The sequence below is a fragment of the Passer domesticus genome, unplaced genomic scaffold (genome assembly GCF_036417665.1).
Source record: "Passer domesticus isolate bPasDom1 unplaced genomic scaffold, bPasDom1.hap1 HAP1_SCAFFOLD_335, whole genome shotgun sequence".
Lineage (NCBI taxonomy): Eukaryota > Metazoa > Chordata > Aves > Passeriformes > Passeridae > Passer > Passer domesticus.
Window position 1 is genome coordinate 1 of NW_026990114.1, and position 18,616 is coordinate 18,616.

The 18,616-nt window shown below is 59.0% G+C and overlaps 3 protein-coding genes across 3 annotated transcripts; 2 read left to right on the top strand and 1 right to left on the bottom strand.

Annotated features, from left to right (window-relative positions):
- Window positions 1-92: 92 nt before the first annotated feature.
- On the top strand, window positions 93-4,311 carry GRWD1 (glutamate rich WD repeat containing 1; the record flags this gene model as incomplete). Its single annotated transcript, XM_064406612.1, is given in 7 exon segments — window positions 93-127; window positions 1,325-1,458; window positions 1,955-2,095; window positions 2,098-2,163; window positions 3,083-3,172; window positions 3,174-3,235; window positions 3,237-4,311. Coding segments are annotated over 7 exon segments (703 nt in total), but the record flags the coding sequence as incomplete, so codon positions are not given.
- Window positions 4,256-6,445, bottom strand: TSEN34 (tRNA splicing endonuclease subunit 34). The gene is made up of 4 exons (XM_064406610.1): window positions 5,889-6,445; window positions 5,345-5,835; window positions 5,059-5,253; window positions 4,256-4,559 (listed from the first exon to the last, which is right to left on the bottom strand). The coding sequence occupies exons 2-3, from the start codon at window positions 5,645-5,647 to the stop codon at window positions 5,101-5,103; spliced, it is 456 nt and encodes a 151-aa protein (XP_064262680.1). The 5' UTR covers window positions 5,648-5,835; window positions 5,889-6,445; the 3' UTR covers window positions 4,256-4,559; window positions 5,059-5,100.
- A 150-nt stretch (window positions 6,446-6,595) lies between these two features.
- MBOAT7 (membrane bound O-acyltransferase domain containing 7) lies at window positions 6,596-18,555 on the top strand (the record flags this gene model as incomplete). Its single annotated transcript, XM_064406613.1, has 8 exons — window positions 6,596-6,610; window positions 10,478-10,608; window positions 12,824-12,950; window positions 13,606-13,762; window positions 14,469-14,823; window positions 15,746-15,922; window positions 17,049-17,646; window positions 18,550-18,555. Coding segments are annotated over 8 exons (1,566 nt in total), but the record flags the coding sequence as incomplete, so codon positions are not given.
- Window positions 18,556-18,616: the final 61 nt, after the last annotated feature.

Here is an 18,616-nt window from a genome sequence, read left to right on the forward strand (position 1 = left end):
GGGGTCTGGGGGTCACAGGGGGGATTGGAGACCCCTGAGCCCAGGTGAGGATTTGGGGGAAATTTGGGGGGTTTGGGGTCTGGGGGTCACAGGGGGGTTGGGCTGGACTGGAGCCCCCTGAGCCCAGGTGAGGATTTGGGGGGAAATTGGGGGAAATGTGAGGGGAAAATGATGGGAAACATGAGGGGAGAAAATGGCGGAAAACGCGAGGGGAGAAAATGGCGGGAAACGTGAGGGGAAAAGGGTGGGAAACGTGAGGGGAAAAGGGTGGCAGAAATGGGGGGAAATTGGCAGAAAACGTGAGGGGAAAAAGGGTGGGAAACGAGGGGAAAATGGAGGGAAATGTGAGGGGGGAAAATGGCAGGAAATGTGAGGGGAGAAAGATGGTGGAAAGGGGGAAAAGTGGTTGAAAACGTGAGGGGAAAATGGGTGGGAAATGTGAGGGGAAAAGTGTGGGTTACATGAGGGGAAAATGGTGGGAAATGTGAGGGGAAAAAACGGCAGGAAATGTGAGGGGAGAAAGGTGGAAAATGTGAGGGGAGAAAGATGGTGGAAAGGGGGAAAATTGGCAGAAAACGTGAGGGGAAAAAGTGGCAGAAAATGTGAGGGGAAAAGGGAGGGAAACGTGAGGGGAAAAGGGAGGGAAACGTGAGGGGAAAATGGTTGGAAATGTGAGGGGAGAAAACGACGGGAAATGTGAGGGGAGAAAATGGCGGGAAATGTGGGGGAAAAAAAGATGGCGGAAAGGGGGAAAAGCGGCAGAAAATGTGAGGGGAAAAGGGCGGGAAATGTGAGGGGAAAAGGGCAGGAAATGAGGGGAAAAAATGGCAGGAAATGTGAGGGGAGAAAAGGGGGAGAAACCGTGAGGGGAAAAGGGTGGGAAACGTGAGGGAAAAATGGTGGGAAATGTGAGGGGAACAAAGGACAGGAAACGTGAGGGGAGAAAAGGGCGGGAAATGTGAGGGGAAAAGGGTGGCAGAAGGGGGGTAAAAGTGGCAGAAAATGTGAGGGGGAAAAGGGGAGAAACCATGAAGGGAAAAGGGTGGGAAACGTGAGGGGAAAATGGTGGGAAGTGTGAGGGGAGAAAAGGTGGCAGACGTGAGGGGAAAAGGGTGGCAGAAATGGGGGGAAATTGGCAGAAAACGTGAGGGGAGAAAGGGTGAGAAACGAGGGGAAAAGGACAGGAAACCTGAGAGAAAAAAAGATGGAAAACATGAGGAGAAGGAGCACTGGAGGGGGCTCTGGGAGGCGTGGCGACCCTGGTGCGGATTTGTGGATAACGGGGGATTGTTGGGATTGTGACGGCCCTGCTCCCGCTGGCCAGGCCGGCTGCTGTCCGGGGACGTCCGCGGGCGCATCCATCGCTGGGAGCCGCGCGAGGGCGGCTGGGCCGTGGACCAGCGGCCGCTGCTCGGCCACGGCGGCAGCGTGGAGGACATCCAGTGGTCGCCCAGCGAGGGCCTCGGTGAGGAGCCGCGCCGGGAGCGCCCCTTAGGAGCTTTCTTTAACAGCACAGTGGCAAAACTACCTTTTATCTTCTGAAAAATAAAATAAGCTTAGAAATTTCTCATCATGATTAGGTAAAAAGCTGCTTCGTAGCACCTTAGGGACTTTGCTTTAGGGCAGCTGATTGGATAGAAGCTAAAAAGTCTTGAAATACCAGGTAGAAAAAGAAGAAAAAAGAGTGAGGGGCTTTTGTGAGGTGTTTTTATTAGGAGCAGACCTGTGCACCCAGCTCGAGTTTTTCTGTTTGTTATTTTGCCCTTTATTAAGTTTTCTTATTTCTAACAGTGCAGCAGAAGCCTTCCTGCTTATTTTATACCCCCAAAATAACAGCTGAGCTACCCTTGGGTGTATTACATTTCTTTTGAGAGCTTGCGAGACCTGGCTCAAGAAAAACAAATAAAATACTCCCCCAGAGCCCCAAACCGCCCCGAACTCGCCCGTTTTCCGTGCCCAGGTGTTCATCTCGTGCTCCTCGGACGCCTCCATCCGCGTGTGGGACGTGCGGGCGCCGCCGGGCCGGGCGTGCCAGCTCAGCGTGGCCGCCGCGCACGACGGCGACGTCAACGTGCTCAGCTGGAGCCGGCGCGAGGCGGGCCCGCGCTGCTCAGCGGCGGCGACGACGGCGCCCTGCGCCTCTGGGACCTCCGCAGCATCCGGGTGAGCCCCCAGACCCACCCAGGGACCCCCCAGAAATACCCCAAACCAACCCAGGGACCCCCCAGACCAACCCAGGGACCCCCAGAGTGAGACAGGGACCCCCCCAAACCAACCCAGGGTCCCCTTGGGAATATCACAGACCAGCCCAGGGACCCCCCAGGGTGAGACAGGGACCCCCAGGGTAAGGCAGGGACCCCTCAGGTCACCTTCCACCCACCCCAACTCCCCCCAGCCCCCTCCCCACTCACCCCCTCCCCATTTCTCCCCCCCCAGCCCCCTCCCCACTCACCCCCCTCCCCATTTTTCCCCCCCAAACCATCCCAAAACCCCCAAACCACCCCAAAATCCCTCAAACCTCCCCATTTTTCCCCCCCAGCCCCCTCCCCACTGACCCCTCCCCGTTTCCCCCCCAGCCCCCTCTCCACTCACCCCCCTCCCCATTTCTCCCCCCCAGCCCCCTCCCCACTGACCCCCTCCCCATTTTTCCCCCCCCAAACCACCCCAAAAACCCTCAAACCACCCCAAAATCCTTCAAACCTCCCCATTTCCCCCTGCCAATCTCCCCCCCAGCCCCCTCCCCACTGACCCCTCCCCATTTCTCTCCCCAGCCCCCTCCCCATTTCTCCCCCCCAGCCCCCTCCCCACTGACCCCCCTCCCCATTTTTCCCCCCCAATCTCCCCCCAGCCCCCTCCCCACTGACCCCTCCCCATTTCTCTCCCCAGCCCCCTCCCCATTTTTCCCCCCCAGCCCCCTCCCCACTCACCCCCTCCCCGTTTTTCCCCCCCAAAACACCCCAAAACCACCCCTAAAACCCCCAAAGCCACCCCAAAAACCCCCAAATCACCCCCAAACCACCCCTAAGCCCCCCCAATCTCCCCCCCAGCCCCCTCCCCAGTGACCCCTGCCCGTCCCCCCCAGGGCAGCCCCTCGAGCGTGGCCACCTTCAAGCAGCACCGCGGGCCCATCACGTCCGTGCAGTGGCACCCGGGCGAGAGCGGCGTGCTGGCGGGCCGCGGGCGAGGACGACCTGGTGACCCAGTGGGACCTGGGCGTGGAGAGAGACCCCCAGGAGCGAGGGCAGGGGGCCGGGGAGGGCGGGGGGGCTGGAGGAGCTGCCCCCCCAGCTGCTGTTCCTGCACCAGGGCGAGAGGGAGGTCAAGGAGCTGCACTGGCACCCGCAGTGCCCGGGGCTGCTGCTGTGCACGGGCCGCGAGGGCATCGCCGCCTTCCGCACCATCAGCGTGTGAGAGCAAAATTCTGGGGTGAAAACACCCGAAATTGGGTCAGGAGTGTTCAAATTGGGGTCAGGAGTGTTCAAAATGGGGTCAGGAGTGTTCAAATAGGGGTGGGAATGGCACCCGCAGTGCCCGGGGCTGCTGCTGTGCACGGGGCGGGAGGGCATCGCCGCCTTCCGCACCATCAGCGTCTGACAGCAAAATTCTGGGGTGAAAACGTCAAAAATTGGGTCAGGAGTGTTCAAATTGGGGTGGGAACAGCAGGAATTGGGGAGGGAACCTCCCAGTGCCCGGGGCTGCTGCGATGGCATCGCTGCCTTCGTACCATCAGTGTCTGACATTGAAATCGGGGTAAAAACACCCCAAAATTGGGGTGAAATCACCGAAAATTGGGGTCAGGAACGCCCAAAATGGGGGGTGGCAATTCCTGAAGTGGAAATGGGACCCCAAAATGGGGCAGGAATCCCTCTCAAATTCAGGGGTCTCTGTCCCCCAAATTCAGGGGTCTCTCAACCCCCAATTCAGGGGTCTCTGCCCCCAATTCAGGGGTCTCTGTGCCCCCAATTCAGGGGTCTCTGTGCCCCCCAATTCAGGGGTCTCTGAACCCCAATTCAGGGTTCTCTGTGCCCCCAATTCAGGGGTCTCTGTGCCCCCAATTCAGGGTTCTCTGTGCCCCCAATTCAGGGGTCTCTGTGCCCCCAATTCAGGGTTCTCTGTGCCCCCAATTGAGGGGTCTCTGCCCCCCTAATTTAGGGGTCTGTGCCCCCCCAATTCAGGGGTCTCTGAACCCCCCAAATTCAGGTGTCTCTTCCCCCAAATTTAGGGCGACTCTGCCAGTGAAACACCGCCGAACGGCTCCAAAAAAATCAATTTTATTTTAATTACTACTATTAATAAAAAAAGTTCTTTTAATTTCCCGCGTTTTGCCAAGCGCGGGAAAATCCCCGCGCGGCCCCGCCCCCTGCCGGGTCACGTGAGGTCGGCGCGCCACGTGAGGGCGGTGCAGGCCAGGGCGCCCCCTGGCGGCGCGGCGCAGAGCAGCAGCGCTTTGCGCACGCTCGTGCCGAGGCGCGCGGCCGCCAGCAGCGCCCCCAGCGGCTGCGGCCGCGAACTGCAGGGACACAGCGCCACTGCGCCTGCGTGGAACTGCGAGGGGGGGCCTGCGGAAAGAGGGGGGGGTCAGGGGTGGGGGGGAGGGGCACAGAGACCCCCGGGGAGGTCAGGGGTGGTGGGGAGGGGGTTAGGGATAAAGGGGAGGGGGCTGGGAGTAATGGGGAGGGGGTCAGGGATAAAGGGGAAGGGGGGCTGAGACCCCCGGGGGGGGTCAGGGATGGTGGGGAGGGGGCTGGGAATGGTGGGGAGGGGGCACAGAGACCCTCGGGGGGGTCAGGGGTGGTGGGGAGGGGGCTGGGAATGGTGGGGAGGGGGCACAGAGACCCTCGGGGGGGTCAGGGGTGGTGGGGAGGGGGCTGGGAATGGTGGGGAGGGGGCACAGAGACCCCCCGGGGGGGGTCAGGGATAAAGGGGAGGGGGCTGGGACCCTCGAGGGGGATCAGGAATAAAGGGGAGGGGTCAGAGGACTAAAGGGGAGGGGTCACCAATGAAGGGGAGGGGTCAGAGGGATGAGTGGGAGGGGCCTGCGGAGGCCCCGCCCCTCACCCGGGTACACCAGGAAGTCGCCGCCGAATTTCCCGCCGCGGGTCAGGTGCAGGCCCCCGCCCCCAGAGCGCGCGGAACACCCGGAAGCGCCGCTCGGCGGAGGGGGCGTGGCCAGGAGGGGGCGTGGCCAGCGCGGCTCTGGCCCCGCCCCCACCCGGCGGGGGGCTCCTCGCGCTCCGCCTCGGCCCCGCCCACCTGGGGGGAGGGGCGGTTTAGGGGGGGGAGGGGCGGCTCGGGGGGGGGAGGGGCTCGCCCCGCCCCCACTCCCCCCTCCCCCCCCCGGTACCGGCTCCTCGGTGGCTCCGCCGCTCTCCCGCAGCGCCCGCGCCTCCTCCGGCGTCAGCTGCAGCGGCAGCCGCGGCCCCGCGGGCCGGCAGCGGCCGCGGCGCGGCGGGGCCCCCACCAGCGCCCCCCACACGCGGTGCCGCTCCCGCAGCGCCCGCGCCGCCCGCGGCGCCCACACCAGGAAGCGCCCGCGCTGCCGCCGCACGCGGGGCCGCTCCGGGGGGGAGCCCGGGGGGGTCCCGGGGGTCTCCGAGCGCTCCCCGTCCCCGCAGACCCCCGGGACCCCCGCAGGCCCCGCCGCCATTTTGTTCCCGCCTTCCCGGAAGTGGCCGCGTGAAGGCGGCGGTCTTAAAGCGGCGATGCGGCGTGGGGCCCCACTAAGGCCTGTAAAAAGCTGTGGGAAGGGTTCTGCCCCTTTTAAGAGCGGCTTAAAGGGACAGAGCCCCTTCAAATGGCGCCGTTGTGGACCCCGGCAGCCTTAAAGGGCCAGACCTCCTTTAAAACCCCCTCAGACCGGTGGGTTTCGTCCCCTTAAAGGGCCAGACCTCCTTTAAAACACCCTTTCAGTGGCCAAACCGCCGTTAAAGCGCATTTCACACCGTTTTACCCCCGTCCCAAAAGGCCCTGAGCCCACTCTGAGGACCCTTCAGGCTCCTTAAAGGGCCAGACCCCTTTAAAAACCGTCTTAAAAGGGCGTGACCCCCTCCAGAGCCCCACGTGTGGGGCCCACTCCTCTTAAAGGGCCAGGCCACTTTAAAACACTCCTTCTCCGGTGGTTCCCACCCCCTCTTAAAGGGCCAGACACCTCTTCACACGCCCCTCCCCCCTCTCTTAAAGGGCCAGATCCTCTTAAAGGACCCACACAGTTGGCTCCGCCCCCTTTAAACCTCAAACCAAACCCCGCCCCCAAAATCCCTACATGGGGGGCTCCCCAATACCAACGTGGCCCCGCCCACTGTGGGCGGGGTTTTGTAGTAACCACGCCCACAAATGGGACCGTGTTGTGGGCGTGGCTTACCGTGTGGGCTGCGGTTTGTGGGGCGTGGCTCCGCAGGCCACGCCCCCCTCCGCCCCCGCTCCGAGCCCGCGGAGCCGCGCAGGGGCCAAGGGGGGATTTTGGGGGGGGAATTTTGGGGGTCCCGGGGGGTTTTGGGGGTCCCGAGGGGGTCCCGAGCGGGTCCCGGCGCCGCCATGAACCGTGAGGAGCTGACCTACCTGGCCGTGCTGCTGGGCTCCATCCCCGTGGGCTTCGTGCTCAAGGAGCGCGGTGAGGGCCGGGACCTGAGGGGCTCTGAGGGGGCTGGGGGGGTCCTGAGGGGTTAAAGCGGGTTCTGAGGGGGTTTGGGGGGGTTCTTAGGGATTAACGGGGGGGTTCTGAAGGGTTCTCAGGGGGTTCTGAGGGATTAAAGCGGGTTCTGAGGGGTTTTGGGGTGTTCTGAGGGACTAAAGCGGGTTCTGAGGGGGTTTTGGGGGGGTCCTGAGGGGTTAAAGCGGGTTCTGAGGGGTTCTGAGGGATTAACGAGGGTCTTGAGGGGTTAAATCGGGTTCTGAGGGGGGTCTGAGGGATTAAAGCGGGTTCTGAGGGGTTTTGGGGGGCCCTGACGGATTAAAGCGGGTTCTGAGGGGGATCCGAGGGATTTTGGGGGGTTCTGAGGGGGTTTTGGGGAGTCCTGACGGATTAAAGCGGGTTCTGAGGGGATTTGGGGGGGTTCTGAGAGGGTTTGAGGAATCCTGACGGGTCCGAAAGGATTTGGGAGGGGATTTAGGGGACCCTGAGGGATTTTGGGGGGGGTCCTGAGGAGATTTGAGGGGGGTTCTGAGGAGATTTGGGAAATCCTGAGGGATTTGGGGGCATCCTGAGGGGTTTTGGGGCGTTCTGAGGGGTTTTGGGGAGTTCTGAGGGGTTTTGGGTGGTCCAAGGGGGTTTTAGGGGAAATCTTGAAGTATTTTTGGGTATTCTGAGGGGTTTGGGAGGATCCTGAGAGGATTTTGGGGGAAATTCGAGGTATTCTGGGGGGTCCTGAGGGTTTTGGGAGGGTCCTGAGGGGATTTAGAGGGGTCCTGAGAGGTTTCAGGGGATACTGAGGGGATTTTGGGGGAAATTTGAGATATTTTGGGGGGTTCTGAGGGGTTTTGGGGGGTCCTGGGGGGTTCTGAGGGGGTTTTGGGGGGTTCTGAGGGGTTTTGGGTGGTCTAGGAGGGTTTTCAGGGAAAATCTTGAGGTATTTTTGGGGTGTTCTGAGGGGTTTGGGGGTTCAGAGGGGTTTTGGGGGGAATCTTGAGGGGTTTTGGGGGGTTCTGAGAGGTTTTGGGAGGGTCCTGAGGGAATTTGGAGAACCTGAAATATCGTGGGAGGTCCTGAGGAGTTTTGGAGAGGTTCAGAGGGAATTTGGGGGGAATCTTGAGGGAATTTGAGGGAGTCCTGAGGGGTTTTGGGGATCCCGAGGAAATTTGGGGGGTCCTGAGGGATCTTAGGGCATCCTGAGGGGTTTTGGGGGGGGATCCTGAGGGGATTTCGGGGGAAATTTGAGGTATTTGGGGGCATCCTGAGGGATTTTCTGAGGTCTTGAGGGATTTTAGGGCATCCTGAGGGAATTTGGGGGGTCCCGAGGGGGTTGAGGAGGCTCCCGGGTGATTTTTTTGGGGGTCCCGGGTGGGTTTGGGGGGTCCCAGGTGAATTTTGTGTCGGATTCGGAGAATTTTGGGGGGATTTGGGCGGAGCTGGGGAAATTGAAGGGAGATTTTGGGGGGGATTTGGGGTGATCTGAGGAGATTTTGGGGCGACTTGAGGGGCTTTTGGGGCCAGTAAAGGGATTTTGACTTTTATTCAGGATTTTTTTGGGATTTCTGAGGATATTTTGGGGATTTCTGGTTTATTTTTGGGGTGTTTCGGGGCCCCTCAGGAAGATTTGGGTGCGGATGTGGGCGCTGGTGGGGGAGGGGTGTTGGTCCGTTTTTGGGGTGTTTTAAAGGGTTTTTTAGTGGTTTTTTTAGTGTTTTGAGTTGTTTTAAGGAGTTTTTGGTGTGGTTTTGGGGTGTTTTGAAAGGTTTTTGGTGAAGTTTTGGGTTGCTTTGAAGGGGTTTTGAGGCATTTCGGGTTGTTTTGTGGGGTTTTAGTGCAGTTTTGTGTCGTTTTTTGGGGTTTTTGGGTTGCTCTGAGGGGGTTTTGGGGTCTTCTGAAAGGTTTTTGGTGCATTTTTGGGTTGTTTTGTGGGTTTTTGGTGTATTTTTGTGTTGGTTTATGGGTTTCTGATGCATTTTTGGGGTGTTTTGGGTGCGTTTTGGGGGTGTTTTGAGGTGTTTTATGTTTTATGGATTACTATTTTTGAAGTGTTTTTGGTGCATTTTTGTTTTGTAGGGTTTTGGTGCATTTTTCAGTTGTTTTATGGCTTTTTGTGCATTTTTGGGCTGCTTTGGTGCATTTTGGGGGTGTTTTGGGGCCCTTTTGAAGGCATTTTTGTGTATTTCAGTATATTTTTCTGCTGTTTTTTGTTATTTTGTTCATTTTGTGCTGATTTGCTGGGTTTTGGGGCTGGTTTAGTGCATTTTGGGGCTGGTTTTGGTGCATTTTGAAGGGATTTTTGCGTATTTAGATATATTTTTGTGCTGTTTTATGTTAGTTTGTTCATTTTGGGGCTGATTTGGTGCGTTTTGGGGCTGGTTTTGATGCATTTTGGCGGTGTTTTGAGGGGGTTTTGGGGTATTTTCCTGTATTTTTGTGTTGTTTTCGTGGATTCCTGATACATTTTTGGGCTGATTTGCTGGGTTTTGGGGCTGATTTGCTGCGTTTTGGGGCTGGTTTTGGTGCATTTTGGGGCTGTTTTGAGGGGGTTTTGGGGTATTTTCCTGTATTTTGGTATATTTTTACAATGTCTCATGTTATTTTTGTTTATTTTGGGGCTGATTTTCTGTGGTTTTGGGCTGGTTTTGGTGCATTTTGTGCTGATTTGGTGCATTTTGGGGCTGGTTTTGGTGCATTTTGTGCTGATTTGGTGCATTTTGGGGCTGGTTTTGGTGCGTTTTGAAGGGATTTTTGCGTATTTTGGTATATTTCTGTGCTGTTTTTTTGTTATTTTGTTCATTTTGGGGCTGATTTTGGTGCATTTCAGGGCTGATTTTGGTGCATTTCAGGGCTGATTTTGGTGCATTTCAGGGCTGGTTTTGGTGCGTTTCGGGGCTGGTTTTGGTGGGTTTTGGTGCGTTTTGAAGGGATTTTTGCGTATTTCGGTGTATTTCTGTGCTGTTTTTTGTTATTTTGTTCATTTTGGGGCTGATTTGCTGGGTTTTGGGGCTGGTTTTGATGCATTTTGGGGCTGTTTTGAGGGGGTTTTGGGGTATTTTGCTGTATTTCGGTGTATTTCTGTGCTGTTTTTTGTTATTTGTTCATTTTGGGGCTGATTTGGGGCTGGTTTTGGTGCATTTTGGGGCCGTTTTGAAGGGATTTTGATGCGTTTTGTGCTGGTTTTTGTAACTTTGTTCATTTTGGGGCTGATTTTGGTGCGTTTTGTGCTGATTTGGTGCATTTTGGGGCTGGTTTTGGTGCATTTTGGGGCTGGTTTGGTGCGTTTTGAAGGGATTTTTGCGTATTTTGGTATATTTCTGTGCTGTTTTTTGTTATTTGTTCATTTTGGGCTGATTTGCTGTGTCTTGGGGCTGGTTTTGGTGCATTTTGGGGCTGTTTTGAAGGGATTTTGATACGTTTTGTGCTGGTTTTTGTAACTTTGTTCATTTTGGGGCTGGTTTTGGTGCATTTTGTGCTGATTTGGTGCATTTTGTGCTGATTTGGTGCATTTTGGGGCTGGTTTTGGTGCATTTTGGGGCTGGTTTTGGTGCGTTTTGTGCTGATTTGGTGCATTTTGTGCTGATTTGGTGCATTTCGGGGCTGGTTTTGGTGCATTTTGCTGCTGGTTTTGGTGCGTTTTGAAGGGATTTTTGCGTATTTCGGTGTATTTCTGTGCTGTTTTTTGTTATTTGTTCATTTTGTGCTGATTTGCTGTGTTTTGGGGCTGGTTTTGGTGCATTTTGGGGCTGGTTTTGGTGCGTTTTGAAGGGATTTTTGCGTATTTGGGTGTATTCCTGTGCCGTTTTTGTTACTTGCTCATTTCCCCGGTTTCTCCCCTATTTCGTGCCCCAGGCCCGCGCTGGCGGCAGCTCGGGGGGGGCGCTGCTGGGGGCGGGGCTGGCGCTGCTCACCTGCGGCCCCCACGCGCTGCACTCGCTGGGCACCACGCTGGGCACCTGGGCCCTGCTCGCCTGCCTGCCCCGGTGAGCCCCGAGCCCACCTGGGGGGCCCTAAAACCAGCTGGGGGGGCCCTAAAACCAGCTGGGGGGGCCTGAGCCATTCTGGGGGGTCCTGGATCCATTTGGGGGGGCCTGAATCCATTTTAGGGGGTCCCTAAAACCATCTGGGGGGGCCTGAGTAATTCTGGGGGGTCCCTAAAACCATCTGGGGGGTCCTGAGTAATTCTGGGGGGGCCCTGAGCCGCTTCGGGGGGGTCCTGAGACATTTGGGGGGGGGGTCCTGAGCCATTTTAGGGGGTCCCTAAAACCATCTGGGGGGGCCTGAGCCATCTGGGGGGTCCCTAAAACCATCTGGGGGGGCCTGAGTAATTCTGGGGGGGCCCTGAGCCGCTTCGGGGGGTCCTGAGACATTTGGGGGGGGGTCCTGAGCCATTTTAGGGGGGTCCCTAAAACCATCTGGGGGGGCCTGAGTAATTCTGGGGGGGCCCTGAGCCATTTTAGGGGGATTCCAGGTGAATTTGGGGGTCCTGAGCCATTCTGGGGGGGTCCTGAGCCATTCTGGGGGTCCTGGATCCATTTTAGGGGGTCCTAGATCCATTTGGGGGGGCCTGAATCCATTTTAGGGGGTCCTGGATCCATTTTAGGGGGTCCCTAAAACCATCTGGGGGGGCCTGAGTAATTCTGGGGGGGCCTGAATCCATTTTAGGGGGTCCTGAGCCATTCTGGGGGGGCCCGGATCCATTTTAGGGGGTCCCTGATCCATTATGGGGGGTCCTGAATCCACTCTGGGGGGTCCTAGATCCATTTGGGGGGTTCTGGATCCATTTTGGGGGGGCCTGGATCCATCTGGGGGGGCCCCGAGCCGCTTCAGGGGGTCCTGAGCCATTCTGGGGGGGTCCCAGGTGCATTTTGGGGCGTCCCTGGCCCATTTTGGGGTGTTATGAATCCATTTTAGGGGGTCCCTGATCCATTCTGAGGGGTCCTGGATCCATTTTGGGGGGTCCTGGATCCATCTGGGGGGTTCTGAATCCATTTTAGGGGGTCTTTGATCCATTCTGGGGGTCCTGGGTCCATTTGGGGGGGTCCCTGATCCATTCTGGGGGGGTCCCAGCTCTATTTTGGGGTTCCCAGCCCCGTTTTGGGGTTCACATCCCCATTTTTGGGGTCCCAGCCCCATTTCTGGAGTTCCTGTTCCATTTTTGGGGTTCCCAGCCCCATTTTGGGGTCCCTGTTCCATTTTTTGGGTTCCCTGTTCCATTTTTTGGGGTCCCAGCCCCATTTTTGGGTTCCCAGCTCAATTTTGGGGTGTCCCAGTCCCATTTTGGGGTTCCCAGCCCCATTTTTGGGGTTCCCAGCCCCATTTTTGGGTTCCCAGCCCCCATTTTTTGGGTTCCCAGCCCCATTTTGGGGTCCCTGTTCCATTTTTGGGGTTCCCAGCCCCATTTTGGGGTTCCCAGCCTCATTTTTGGGGTCCCAGCCCCATTTTGGGGGTCCCAGCCCCATTTTTGGGGGTCCCAGCCCCATTTTTGGGGTTCCCAGCCCCATTTTTGGGGTGTCCCAGCCCCATTTTTGGGGTCCCAGCCCCATTTTTGGGGGTCCCAGCCCCATTTTTGGGGTGTCCCGAGTCCTTCCCCCCCTCCCCCGGGTTTGGGGCTCGTTAGCTCACCCGAGCTCGTTATTGCTTAATTGGGACGAGGGTGATGAGGGGGGGAGGGGGCCGAACTCTCGGGGGGGGGAGGGGAAATTTGGGGGGGTCCGAGACATTTTGGGAACCCCCAAATCCTCTCTGAGGGGGGCAGAAATTTGGGGGTCTCAGAGACATTTTGGGACCCCCAAATCCTTCATGGGGGGGATTTTTGGGACCCCCAAATCCTCTCTGAGGAGGGGGGGGGGATTTTTGGGACCCCCAAATTTTCTGAGGGGAGAATTTGGGGGGGTCAGAGACATTTTGGGGACCCCCAAATCCTCTCTGAGGGGGGAGGGATTTTTGTGACCCTCCCAAATCCTGAGGGGGGGAATTTTGGGACCCCCAAATTCCCTGGGTGGGGGCTCAGAGACATTTTGGGACCCCCAAATTCTTATGAGGGGGGAGGGATTTTTAGGCCCCCCCAACTCCCCACGCCGGGGGGCTTTGGGGGTGGGTTTAAAGGCCCGGGGGGGTTTTTGGGGTGGGTTTAAAGGCCCCGGGGGGGTTTTTGGGGAGCCCCCGGATTGAGGGGACCACCCCGGACCCCCCCAGGCGCTGCGGGGGCGCCGCCCTGCTCTGGGTGTTCGGCTACCTGCTGTTCTTCCGCACCGCCCGCCTCTGGGGGCTGCCCGAGCCCCCTCCCCACGCCAACGCCCTGCAGCTGCTCGTCACCCTCAAGGTCTGGGGGGGTCCTGGGGGGGTTTGGGGGGGATTTGAGGGGGTTTGGGGGGATTTTGGGGGGTCCTGGGGGGGATTTTGGGGGGTTTGGGGGGGATTTGAGGGGTTCTGGGAGGATTTTGGGGGGTCCTGGGGGGGGTTGGGGGGGATTTGAGGGGTTCTGGGTGGGTCATGGGGGATTTGAGGGGTCCTGAGATGATTTTGGGGGGTCCTGGGGGGATTCGGGGGGGTCCTGGGGGGGAGTATGGGGGATTTTGGGGGTCCTGAGGGGATGGGGGGGGGAGGTTTGGGGGGTCCTGGGGGGATTATGGGGGGAATTTGAGGGGTTCTGGGGGGGATTTGGGGGGTCCTGGGGGTGTCCGGGGGGATTTTGGGGGTCCTGAGAGGATTTCTGGGGGGTTCCAGGGGCATTTGGGGGGTCCTGAGGTGATTTAGGGGGTTCTGGGGGGTTTTGGGGGTCCTGAGAGGATTCCTGGGGGGTTTAGGAGGGTCCTGAAGGGATTTTGGGGTGATTTTGGGGAATCTGGGCGTGGCAATTGTAGCAACACCACTGAGCCAGCAGGGGGCGCTAAGCGCCTCCAGGGGGCGTGGCTTTGCGGTGCGACATGCCCATATACGGGAAAACAGGCGTGGCCTGACCTTGGCCCCGCCCCCAGATGGCCAGCCTGGCCAGCGACACGCAGGAGCTGCGGGAGGCGGAGCTGAAGGGGGTGACGTCAGAGGAGACGCGGCTGCTGATTGGCTCGCTGCGGCGCGTGCCCAGCCTGATTGACATCCTGTGCTACAGCTACTGCTACCTGGGGCTGCTGACAGGTGGGCGTGGCCTAAAGGGGCGGGGCCTAAAGGGGGCGGGGCCAAGGGACAGCTGGGGGGGTCCTGTGGGGTTGGGGGGGCGGGGGGATTTTGGGGGGTCCCTGAGGGGATTTTGGGATTTCCCTGAGGGGATTTTGGGGGATCCAGATGGATTTTGGGGGTCCCTGAGAGCATTTGGGGAGAAATTTTGGGGTTTCCAAGAGGGAATTTTGGGGTTTCCCAGATGAAATTTTGGGGGGGTCCTTGAGGGGATTTTGGGATTCCCCTGAGGGGATTTTGGGGGTCCCGGAGGGATTTTGGGGAGTCCCTGAGGGGATTTTGGGGGTCCCAGATGAAATTCTGGGGGTCCTGAGGGGATTTTGGGGCGATTCTGGGGCTTCCCAGTGGGGAATTTGGGGGGGGTCTTGAGGGGGTCCCAGAGGGGATTTTTGTCACCCAAATTCGCCTCCGTTCTCCACAAATTTGGGCCTTCCTGGGTGCCACCTGTGTGCCGTTGTCACCTGTGTCCTACCTGTGTGCCATTTATGTGTCACCTGTGTGCCACCTTTGTGTCACCTCTGTGCCTCCTTTGTGCCATTTATGTCACTTGTGTCCCATTTATGTGTCACCTATGTGCCATTTATATGTTGCCTACTGTGCCACCTCTGTGCCACTTGTGTGCCATGTGTGTGTCACACGTGTCTGACCCGTGTCGCCGTGCCCGCAGGTCCGTTCTACCGCCTGGGCACGCACCTGGACTGGGTGTGGGGCCCGCCCGGCCCCCCGGCGCTGCGGCGGCTGCTGCGCCACCTGCGCTGGGCGCCCGTGCTGGCCGTGCTGGGGGTGCAGGTGGGCCGGGCGTGGCCGGCGGGCGCCGCGCTGAGCCCCGACTTCGCGGCGCGGCCGTGGGCGGCGCGGCTGGCGCTGATGGTGCCCGTGTTCCTGGCGCTGCGCCTGCGCCTCTACGTGGGCTGGCTCTGCGCCGAGGCCGGCTGCGTGGCCGCGGGGCTGGGCGCGTACCCCAAAACCGCCAGGGCGAAACCGGGACAGGGACCCACGGTGCTGTGGGAGCGCCCCAAAACGTGAGTGACATCACTGGGGTACAGGGACAGTGGGGACATCACTGGGGTACAGGGATATGGGGCACAGGGATATGGGACACAGGGATATGGGGCACAGGGATATGGGGTACAGGGATATGGGGCACAGGGATATGGGGCACAGGGATATGGGACACAGGGATATGGGACAGAGGGATATGGGGCACAGGGATATGGGACACAGGGATATGGGGCACAGGGATATGGGGTACAGGGATATGGGGCTGGGCGCGTACCCCAAAACCGCCCGGGCCAGGCCAGGACAGGGACCCACGGTGCTGTGGGAGCGCCCCAAAACGTGAGTGACATCACTGGGGCACAGGGACATTGGGGACATTGGGGAGATCACTGGGGTACAGGGACATTGGGGTGCAGAGTGGGGGGTCCCTGAGTGTTCCTGACTGTCCCCTGTGTGTCCCCTGCCCAGGAGTGCCGAGCTCCCTGAGCAGCACTGGGATTTTGGGTCCATCCACACACGGGGCACAGAGCGGGAGGTCCCTGAGTGTCCCCTGGGTGTCACTCTGAGTGTCCCGTGTGTCACCTGAGGGTTACTTGATTGTCACCTGTGTGTCCCCCGAGTGTCACCTCTGTGTGTCCCCTGCCCAGGAGCACGGAGCTCCCCGAGGATCAGTGGGATTTCGAGGCCATCCGCACCGTGGGGCAGAGAGCAGGGGGTCCCTGAGTGTCACTTCTGTCCCCTGAGTGTCCCCTGGGTGTCACTCTGAGTGTCCCTGACTGTCCCCTCTGTGTCCCCTCCCCAGGAGCGCTGAGCTCCCCGAGGATCACTGGGATTTTGAGGCCATCTGCACCGTGGGGCAGAGTGGGGGGCCCTGAGTGTCCCCTGTGTCCCCTGAGTGTCCCCTGTGTGTCACTCTGACTGTCCCCCGTCTGTCCCCCTCCCCAGGAGCGCCGAGCTCCCCGAGGATCAGTGGGATTTCGAGGCCATCCGCACCGTGGACCCCTGGGGCACCGAGGTGGGCCGGCGCTTCCGGGGGGGGCTGCGGCGCTGGAACATGACGGTGCAGTGGTGGCTGGCGGCCTACGTGCACCGCCGGGGCCCCCGCCAGTACCCCCTGCTCAGGTACTGGGGGCACTGGGAGCACTGGGAGGGCACTGGGGGGGCACTGGGAGGGCACTGGGAGGGCACTGGGGGTACTGGGAGCACTGGGAGGGCACTGGGAGCACTGGAACATGACGGTGCAGTGGTGGCTGGCGGCCTACGTGCACCGCCGGGGCCCCCGCCAGTACCCCCTGCTCAGGTACTGGGGGCACTGGGAGAACTGGGAGCACTGGGAGGGCACTGGGGGCACTGGGAGCACTGGAACATGACGGTGCAGTGGTGGCTGGCGGCCTACGTGCACCGCCGGGGCCCCCGCCAGTACCCCCTGCTCAGGTACTGGGAGCACTGGGAGGGCACTGGGAGAAGGATTAAGGTGGACACTGGGGTACTGGAAGCTGAGTTTCAGTGGGTGTAGATTGAATTTTGAGGGTGCAAATTGAATTTTGGGTGCTTAGGCTGGACTTCGAGAGGCACAAACTGAATTTCGGGTGTGTAAACTGAACTTGCCGTGGAGCAGGCTGGATGTTGACGGGTGTACATTCAATTTTGGGTGCTTGGACTAGACTTTGGGAGTCACAAAGTCAGTTTTGGGGTGGTTGTGCTGGACTTCGAGAGGCACAAAGTGAATTTTGTATGTACATCTAAGTTTCTGTGGAGCAGACTGGACTTTGGTGGGGCACAAACTGAATTTTGAGGTGCTTGTGCTGGACTTTGGGAGGCACAAAGTGAATTTTGGGGTGAATGTGCAGGATTTGAGACTCACAAACTGAATTTTGTGATGCTTGTGCTGGACTTGGGAGTCACAAATTGAATTTTGAGGTGGATGTACTGGATTTGGGAGGCACAAAGTGAATTTTGGGGTGAATGTGCAGGATTTGAGATTCACAAACTGAATTTTGTGATGCTTGTGCTGGATTTGGGAGGCACAAAATGAATTTTAGGGTGGATGTGTTGGACTTGAGACTCACAAACTGAACTTTGGGGTGGTTGTGCTGGATTTGCGACTCACAAACTGAATTTTGTGACGCTTCTGCTGACTTTGGGGCCACATAAACACCATCCCAGCGCCTCCTACCCCAACTTCAACCCCTCCAAAGGAACCTTTGCCGCCTCCCTGACCCCCTTTTCCCCATTTTTCCCTGCCCAGGAACGCCTGGACCATGCTGGCCTCAGCCTACTGGCACGGGCTGCACGGCGGGCAGTACCTGTCCTTCCTGACGGTGCCGCTGTGGCTGGCGGCCGAGGCGGCGGCCGAGGAGGCGCTGCGCCGCCATTTCGGGGTGCCCCTGGAGCGCCTGGGCGGCTGGAAGGGCTCGGCGCTCAGGGCGGCGCAGTGGTTCCTCAAGATGAGGGCGTTCGAGTACCTCAGCATGGGCTTCGTGCTGCGGGAGGCGGCGGCCACGCTGCGCTTCTGGGCCTCGGTGCACTTCTGCCTCCACATCGTGCCCCTGCTCATCCTCCTCACGGCGGCGGCGGCGGGACGGGGCGGGAAGGGGCGGCAAGAGCGGCCTGAGGGGAGGGGAAAAGGGCGGGAAGAGGGGAGGGAAAAAGGGCGGGAAGAGCAGCCTGAGGGGAGGAAAAAAGGGCGGGAAGAGGGGCGGGAAAAAGGGCGGGAAGAGCAGCCTGAGGGGAGGGGAAAAGGGCGGGAAGAGGGGCGGAAAAAAGGGCGGGAAGAGCAGCCTGAGGGGAGGAAAAAAGGGCGGGAAGAGGAGCCTGAGGGGAGCGGCGGGGCAGGGGACGCGCAGGTGAGGAGGAGGAGGGAGCGCCGTGAGGGGGACGGGGGGGATTCCCTAAATCCTGGAATCCGTGAGGGTGAGGACACCAGGAATCCTAAAATTCATGAGGGATGGGACCCCCTGAACGCCAAAGTTCATGAGGGTGAGGACACCCAAAATCCTAAAATTCGTGAGGGTGAGGACCCCCTAAATCCTGAAATTCGTGAGGGTGAGGACACCCGAAATCCTAAAATCCATGAGGGAAGGGATGCCCTAAATACTAAAATCCATGAGGGGGGGGATCCCCTAAATCCTAAAATTAGTGAGGGTGAGGACACCCTGAGCCCCACAGTTCATGAGGGTGGAGATCCCCTAAATCCTAAAATTAATGAGGAATGGGACCCCCTGAACCCCAAAATTCATGAGGGATGGGATCCCCTAAATACTAAAATTCAGGACGGAGAAGATCCTCTAAACCCCAAAATTCAGGAAAGTGGAGACCCCCTAAATCCTAAAGTTCATGAGGGTGAGGACCCCCAAAATCCCCAAATTCAGGAGGGGTGGGACCCCCTGAACCCCAAAACGGAGGCCAGGGAGGAGCCCCCCAAATCCCAGGAGCTGAGGAAGAGGAGGGACCCCGAGGGTCGGGGTGGGGATGAACCCCAATAACCAGAGCTCGGGGGGACCCCAAAATTCGGGGTGAGGATGAGGAGGAAGCGCCCCAATACTCGGGGGGGGGGGGAAACACCCTGAACCCCGAAATCCAAAATGGGGCAGCTCCGATAGCCCCAAACCAGGGGAAACCCCAGGGGAGGAAGAGGAGGGACCCCAAAAATGAGGATTTAGGGGTGTTGGGGGCTGCGGGCACCCCCCGAGGGGTTTTTTTTAGGGGGGTGGGAGTGGGGGGCTCTGCTTTTGGAAGGGGCCCCCCAGAATTGAGACCAATAAAAGCCTTGAGTGACTTTCCAGTGTGTTTGTTGTGTGTGGGGACCCCAAAACT